At 38.8% G+C, this 8,929-nt stretch overlaps 1 protein-coding gene across 1 annotated transcript; it reads right to left on the bottom strand.

Moving 5' to 3' along the window:
• Window positions 1–7,871: 7,871 nt before the first annotated feature.
• LOC143026760 (uncharacterized) lies at window positions 7,872–8,376 on the bottom strand. Its single transcript, XM_076187529.1, has 2 exons — window positions 8,250–8,376; window positions 7,872–8,002 (listed from the first exon to the last, which is right to left on the bottom strand). The coding sequence occupies exons 1-2, from the start codon at window positions 8,374–8,376 to the stop codon at window positions 7,872–7,874; spliced, it is 258 nt and encodes an 85-aa protein (XP_076043644.1).
• Between the last annotated feature and the right edge of the window lie 553 nt (window positions 8,377–8,929).

The raw sequence follows: 8,929 nt of genomic DNA, 5'->3' as shown, positions 1-8,929 counted from the left end.
TTTAATTTAGTCATCGAAATAGTTAACAGGCCCTAAGTCTGAGGCAAGAAGATCATACGAGAACCTTTTTCCGAGCCAGAGGACAAAATGGGAGACTCCGATATGAACCTGTTAATGGCACCATTTAAGGAAGCTTGAATGGTAGGAACATGATTGTCCTAAGAAAGATATAGGTCAGAAGCAAGATGACGAAATACATTAATGATTTTACAATTTTGGCATTCAACAAGGCCATATGAACTGGTGTGATAGTGGAGGGTGTTGCATATGGTAATATTAAAGGATTTACAGATGACAACAAGAAATTTTTTTTTAATTCTGTACTGTTGTCTGAAAAGAAGAATTGGGGGAGTAGTGAAAGGACAAATCAGTCTGTAAATGAGAACCTGTGAAACGTGTTTTGCAGTCTTGTCTGGGAGTGAGAAAAGGATGCAGAACCTGGAAAAGGGGTCTATGCAGACGAACAAGTATTGATACCATTAGGGGTACGGGGGAGCTTGAAAAGGTCAATAGCTACACTATCAAAGGGTTTGGTGTTGGGGAATAAGGGAGGTGCTTGACCACGAACGTGACCTTTATGGGAATGATATGAAGAACACTTTTATATGTAACCATGAGTATCTTTCCGCAAGGACAATCAGAAATACTGTAATATGGTTTGTGTAACGTATTTACTCTTGTCAAGGTATGCAGCAATAGGGGAATTATGAAGAAGATGGAGCACTTTAGGAATCAGGGCAGAAGGGACTAATAGCTGATTCACTGAGCGATGTGGTTCATGCTTGTGATCCAGTGTTGTTTGATGGTACAGGACATTATCAATAAGCCTGTAGTTCTGTAAGTTAGGAGGGAAGTTTGAAATGTTAGTAGTGTCACCTGATTCCAAGAAGAATGTCACACGCTTCCACAGTGGATCTGAATGCTGGGCAGTTTTAATGCATTCCTGAGTTAAGTTAATTGGCATAGAAGACTGAGAAAAGACAGCAACATGCCCATTGAGGGCATCAGCAACTAAATTTGATTTACCATGAACATAATGGAAGGCTGGCATGACCTCTTCAATTGTCGGGAACCAACAAGCAAGTTTGCCTGAAAGATTGTTACCAGAGAGCATATGTAAGATAGCTTCGTGGCCAGTGTAGACGTGCATTTAATATCCAAGAGTGATGTCTTTGAAATGGGTGAGGGCGCACACTACAACAAGAGCTTCTGCTTTGTTTAATGTCCGACTGGCGTATGCAATGGGGCGAAGGTGTTTTCCATTTTGTTGCATGAGAACTGCACCTAATCCTGAATAGGATGAATCAGTGTATAATATAAAGCGAAGTTTGTATTTTGGAAATGCTAGGACAGGGTCCGTAATTAAGACATTTTCGAGAGATGCAAACGTTCTACCATGCTCAGGATTCCAAGTGAATGGAATATCCTTCTTTATTAGAGAAGTAAGATGCGCAATTATGCTAGCATAACCGGAAATGTAACGCCAATAGAAACCTGAGAGGCCTAAAAAGGAGCGGACGTGTTCTACTGAGGTAGGATGAAGGAAATCAAAGACTACTTTTACTTTGTCATTGTCCGTGCATTAAGTGCATGTCCTAGTAAGCGCATTTCTTTCTTAAGGAAGGAACACTTCGTTAACTTCAGTTTAATTGCTGACTTTGTCAATCAATAGAATATAGTTTGTAATGTCTGTAAGTGGTCTGAGACAGACACTGAGGCAATAACAATATCATCAAGATAGATGAAGACGTTCTCATCAATTATTCCCGTGGAGACTGTGTTCAAGAACGATGAAGGCAAAAATAAAATGTCCGCTGAGTCCGTAGTGGCGAGATACGGAGGGGAGGATGGACGCTGTTGTGGTCGTAAGCACGGCGGCCTGGAGACGCAGAAGACAAAGTAGGGTGGAGAGTAGGAGGTGACTATTCCTGAGCTGCGCTGGACCGAGTTCATAACAGGTGTCGGGTGGGAGGCGGAGACTAAAAGCAAGCAAAGTATGCAGTCTCGACGTTAATGGGAGTGATTGGGAGGAGAAGGTTGCAAGGTGCTGGTGACCGGCAGAAAGCATCAATGACGCTTGAGGAGGTTGGGAGGTGATGCTCACTGTAGCTACGAATTGTGGTGAGCAGGTGGCCTTGTGCATGCTGCTTGCGATAACAGGAAGTGGCTGGGGCAGTAGGACGCCTGGGCACGAAATACTGCGCAGGAGCTAGTGATTAGCACACTAAAACTCCGTGGACTGTCGTAATCAGGTATTTCAATCTGTGAGTATATTACAAAGTAATATTAATACATAATAAATCCACATACATCATTACGTGAAAATTATTGAAACTGTTGAACAATAACAAAAGCACCTATACAGCCTACATTGAAATCAGAATGAGCATAATCCTCTCCTAACTTCCTATATAATAAATGTTTTGAATAATCGCAATTACAAGGATAATAATAGCGTGTAATGTACAGACATGAGTAACAAATTAAGGAGTTCAACATTCTCCTATGACTGTATTATATGACTATAATCTTATTTACAAATTAAGCCATTACAAGCAAGTATTTCTTTATATCATATTCCTCTATACAAGCAATGTATTGCACTCAGCATTATTTTATGTAAACAATCCATTAACCGTATTACAATGCTCCTTCCATATCTTACATAAAACTAGAAATCATAACTCACATTTGTGCTCCAAGCCTTTTAGTGTGAAAGCCAAAAACATAGCCTGGGCAGGGACTTAAGTCTTTACAACATTTTCACATGGTCGCTGGTTCCTCAATCACAGCCCACTTCACTTCTTGCAATCACCGACAAGAATGTCGGTGTAATGAGCGTTATTTATCCTAGTAACACCCACGTGAACAAATGCATAGCGACATGCGCAGGAATGATTACCTTCACAAGTACAGTACATTATACAAGATCCCAATGGAATAAACATGTGATAAATTTATTTAATAACTGTAATACGTTAAATTGATATCCAAAAAAATTAATCAATACACGAATATATAAATATAGAAAATGTACCAAGTCATCCTAAATGGTTCATACAAACAACTCCATTACCAATATCATCGTTTCAGTGATGATACACTCCCCACCCCGCCTTGAAATTACTGTTCTTCTATCGGAAGGATTACTACGAGGCGGTGTACTGATCGTTTAACCTGCACATCCTCTAGCCCTTCATACTTCGATCCTGAGATCTGGTTCTTGTATCTAATTGTTACATCCCTTACAAGCCTATCTCGTCCAGCCGGAGCTTCAACAACTTGAAACAACCTCCAGTGTCCCCTTAAGGCATTATTATCCTGTACAAGTACTAAATTATTCACTTGTAGATTCCTCTTGGCAACATGCCATTTTTGCTGCACTAGAAGAGTAGGGTAGAATTCTCTTTACGCCAAAATCCTGTTACTATACTATTCAGGAATTCCAATCGGCGATTCATGTTATACAGAGCCCATGTTCCCACTGGTGCATGATTGGAAGCACGACCCAACAGCAGTTTATTAGGTTCTAAGTAACATCCAGCATTCACATCAGACCCACGTTTGAGACCGATTGGCCGTTCATTCAGAAGATTAGCTACTTCAAAGAATACAGTCTGCAATCCCCCGAATGTAAATGTGTTTTCACCTATCATGACCTTCAATGAACGCTTCACACTTCTAATCAATGCTTCACTCACCCTATTTTGCCATGGGCATTAGTTCACTTGGTGAACTGCCATTGCATACCTTCATCTCTTCCAAATTTACACACATTATTCCAATCTAATTGGCTAAACACTGGATTCAATTCTTTTCTTGCAGATGCAAGTTGTGGGCCTCTTTCAGAATACATTCTGCACGGATAACCTCTAATTGACACAAATCGCCTGAAAGTCATCAACAAGCTCTGTGTATCATATCCGTCAACCAGGTCTATGTACACACTTCGGGTGGACATGCAATAAAGATAATCCCAAAGGCTTTACCAAACGTCCTACGCTTGACTGCGTCACGTATTTTGAACGGACCGAACATATCACAAGCAGTATGACAAAATGGTGGCGATGGTTTGAGTCTCTCTTCTACAAGTTCGCCCATGTTTTCCCCTTCGACTTTAGGAGATATTTTCTTGCAAATTACACATTTATACCCCAATGATTTCACAATTCTCCGTGCTCCAGGAACCCAAAATTTCCTTTGTAATTTTGAAATCGTGGTATCTACTCCCGAGTGATCTATACCATGCAGATGTGACAATTATAAATAAGTAAATCTATTAGTTGGTGGTAATAGCATATACACTTCGGAATTCCAATTTTGTTTCAGCCAATGTTTCATACGGCTATCTACAATAATTATGCCTTCGTTGTTGATTGTAGATCCCAGTTTTCTAAACCTCGTCTGCCAATTTTTCTAAAACTCCTTTTGGATTTCTCTCATCCATAATTTTTCTGCGGCCTGCATATCGCTGCTATTAACATGGTTACCTATTGCCCTGAAAGATTTAGACTTTATTGACGCCAATGTCCTAATCGTTACCCTGAGTATCTTTACATAACTACTAAATCTTTGCAGCTGAATAATAGCAGCTAGATTTGGTCGTGAGATCCCACCGTGAGTGATGTTGTTAATTATAGGTGTACACTTGTTATCCTCACCCTCATCAGTTCTATCTGGCAAGTTTGTTTTATCGATTTGACTAATTGGTCAGGATTTAAGGGACAAATTAAAAATTCTGGTCCCTTCTGCCAAGTTGATTCACCTGTCAGATGTTTAATCTCGGTTGAACGAGTCAGCACGTCAACGGGATTGTGTTTCGATGCTGTCCACCACCATTCCTTAGGATCAGACTTGCTTTGATTTCTGCAATTCTAGTTCCAACGAACGATTTGAATTTATGAGAATCTTTTTGTATTTGATCCCTTACTATTTCTGAGTCAACTATATGAATTACTCTCTCAAAGTGCCATTCTAGCTCTTGCTTAATTTTCATGCGTAATCGACATGAGAGCACCTCGTCACATAGCTCAATCCTTGGAATACTCATTTGCTTGGCAGGTGCCATCCTACTCTTAGCTATGATAATGGATGATCTATATGTGACTGCACAAAGAAACGGCAATATGCAACAGCTCCATAAGCGAGTCTTGATCCATCAGAAAACAAAATTAAATTTGGGTTGCCAGTCGCGTTCTCAGGTCTAAGTGTTCAGGACGAGCGTTCAATCCTAAGGTTCTCGAGATTGTACAATTCCTTGAAGAAATGTAGCCATCTCCTTCTATACTCCTGAACCATAGGATCGTTCCATCCCTCATTCCCGCTATCCATTATCATCTCTCTAATGAGCAACTTAGCTGATAATAAAAATGGTTGCACTAAACTCAATGGATCGAATACTGAATCTATCTGACTAAGAACCATGCGTATAGTAAGGTTTGGGAAAATTTAGTTTCTAATTCGCTTCTCAATAAATTAGGCATAGATTGTATTTTATTTTGCTTAGGAGAAATGTTTATCCTGACAGAGTAATAAAATTGGTCACTCTTTATGTCCCATGACACCCCCAAAACCTTTTCCGTTTCAGTTTCCAACAACTTTATGCCCGCGAAATTATGATTATTCGCAGAAGTCACCCAGTGTTTCACTACAAATCCTCTGCTAGCTAGAATATATTCTGTCTCCTTGATAAGCTCAGTAGGCTTTATTTCGCTGTGCACTGACTGTACCATGTCATCAACATAAGCGTTTCTCATTATCATTTTTGCAGCAGCTGGGTATTCACTTTCATATTTCTCCGCGGTGTGTCTTAGTGCTAATGTTTCTATTATACTGCTTGGCTTATCCCCAAATGTAACCCTTGTTAAGATATAATGTTCAGGAAATTTTAACACATTAAAATCCCTCCAAATGAATCTATGTGTATGTTGATCTTTCTCATCTAGTCTGATAGTATGCTACATCCTTGATATACCACCATTATAACTACTTTCTCCTATCTCATCCTTAGTAATACTCCAAACAATGAATTCAAAATGGCTGGTCCTTTCACCCAATACGCATTTAGTTGGTGACCGTGATAGGAAGCTGATGAACCAAACACGATTCTCATAGGTGTAGATTGGGAATTTAGCTTAATTACCTCGTGGTGATGGATGTAATGAACAGGACCAGTACACGACTCTCTTTCAGCCTTTCCGTGCTATACCTCCAGCGATCATCTCATCAATCTGGTTTTGATATAATTTACAATGTTCTGAGCCACGGTTGAGCAATCTTTTCTCTTTCGCTTTAATACGAGCAATGACACTAAGATAATTGTTGGGCAGACCTACGGGATTCTTTATCCAAGGATATTCAACAACCCAAACCCTATTGACCTCATCAAATGTAAGATCCTGTTCAATTAATTTCAATTCTCCAGTTTCCTTTAACGTCCATTCATCAGGTATACTCTGTCTGCAAAACCAAGGTATATTATCATGATCTGTATCGTTTCCAAACACATTATCCAAGGACACCTTCAAGTCAGGTAGTTTAGACACTTCTATTCTCTGAGTGCTAATATCAAATAAAACATGGTTCATCCTAACACAAGCACTGTTGCCTCTTCCGATTGTGCCGGTACTCATGCTACCTTTAACACAGTAGCCAAATTGGTTTTCTAACAACTGGAGGTTACCTACCGTTTTTATCGCTCTAGGTAATAACTGACAACAATCTGACCCAATCAGCATATCTATCTTGCCAACCGGTCTCACTAGCAACAGTGGATTCACTTGTAGTATTCTACTTAATTCGTTAGTATCAATCTCGTACACGTTTGATGTTATCTTATCAAGACCATATGCCTTAATTTTCCAAATTTTGCCTTGTTGGTCTACTAAGGGAACGGTGTACTCCTTACTCATGCTTGACTCTACGACCTTACCCACTTTTGTGATGGTCATCTGAACATCCTTTCCTATCAACCCTAATTTTTGTGCCGTTGAGTGAGTTATAACAGTTACGTCTGGTCCACTATCCCACATTGTGGTATATTGAGATAACCATTAACAAAACCCTTGATGTTTTGCAGTCATTTATATGATACATTGTTCCATTCAGTGGTTATCTATGCCATAAAGGATGGTGCCACATGCCACATTTCTTGTTGTTAAAGATCACATTACAGGTCTCCCTCCTTGTACAATTCCGGTGTTGATTAGACAAACAGTTAAAGCATAATTTGTTTACTTCAGACAATTTCTAACCTTTCTCTATCACTTAATAATTTAAAACCATAACTATCGTGAGTATCATGGGTACTGCTTTTATAAAACCAACATCGGTATGGGGATCGACTTGAATTATCCTGTTTATATCTATTGTTATTGTCAGTTAAATTGTTAAGTACCTTAGTTATATCTAATAGTTGTCTTTCTATATTAGCCTGATTACCCTGCAAGTCTTTCACTAGTGCGCTAAGATAATTATTTTGAGATTCCGTGCTAACTATATTTATGTTTGACCTCTGATTACCGGTGGTTCTAACAGCAGATCTTATGTACTCAATCCTACGTTTCTGGGTCAACAAATATTTCAATAACATATTAAATTCCAGACTAAATTCACTATCATCCATCACTGGCAGCCATTCTCTTTTCTGTGCAAGTGGCAAGACTCTTTCAACCATACCTAAAACATTAGTAGAATTCATTTCTGCTTATAATTTCATCTTCAAATCCAAATAACACTATCTCAATAAGTCCCTTGTCATCACCATCGATTATTGGTTTAAGTGCACGTAAATCACCGGTTATCAAATCTACGATTTTTCTTTCGTTGCCATATTTCTTATTCAGTCTGTCAAACATACTCTTATAATCTTTCTATAGGCCTTTGATAGAGTGTAACGCTTTGCCTGACAAGCACTGTCGTAATGCATAAGGGTCCTGTCCAAATGTGGGCACAATTAGTCTTTCATAGTCATCTTTAAAACTAGGAAATTCCCTCATATTACCTGACAAAGAAGGGAGATCAAGTTTCTGAAATCTGGGATACACTATTTTGAACAACTTATTTATGAGCACTCCTAATCTTTTCTAATTCGATTTTCACTTTTACTTTCTGTATTTCCAAGTGCGATATATAACCATTTGCCACCTCGAATAATGTTCCCTCTCCTGTTGTTCTGTACAGTAAACTTATCACTTTATCATTTAATTCTTCGACACAGTTGAACGCCAGTTTGACTTCTTGATAAATACCGTCTAGTAAAACACAGGGTGCTTCCTGGTCACGCGCCGTACCAAAGCTGTTGAGTTTCCGCGTGAATTTGCTCTTACCAGCTGCACGTTTCCTCTTCATTTCGTTCAGCTCCTCGTCCAGCCCCATCATGAATTAATGTTGAAATTTTTCACACTAAAACTCCGTGGACTGTCGTAATCATGTATTTCAACTTGTGAGTATATTACAAATTAATATTCATACATAAATCCACATACATCATAACGTGAAAGTTATTGAAACCATCGAACAATAACAAAAGCACCTATACAGCCTACATTGAAATCAGAATGAGCATAATCCTCTCCTAAATTCTTATATAATAGATGTTTTGAATAATCGCAACTACAAGGATAACGATAGCGTGTAATGTACAGACATGAGTAACAAATTAAGAAGTTCAACATTCTTTCATGACTATTACATGATTATAATTTCATTTACAACTTAAGCCATTGTAAGCAAGTATTTCTTTATATCATATTCCTCTATACAAGCAATGTATTGCACTCAGCATTATTTTATGTAAACAATCCATTAACTGTATCAAAATGCTCCTGCCATATCTTACATAAAACTAGAAATCATAACTCACATTAGTGCTCCAAGCCTTTTAGTGTGAAAGCCAAAAACATCGCCTGGGCAAGGACCTAAGTCTTCA

Source organism: Oratosquilla oratoria, chromosome 7, assembly GCF_046742065.1.
Source record: "Oratosquilla oratoria isolate Oo_2021 chromosome 7, ASM4674206v1, whole genome shotgun sequence".
Lineage (NCBI taxonomy): Eukaryota > Metazoa > Arthropoda > Malacostraca > Stomatopoda > Squillidae > Oratosquilla > Oratosquilla oratoria.
This window is presented reverse-complemented; position numbering and strand designations above follow the sequence as displayed.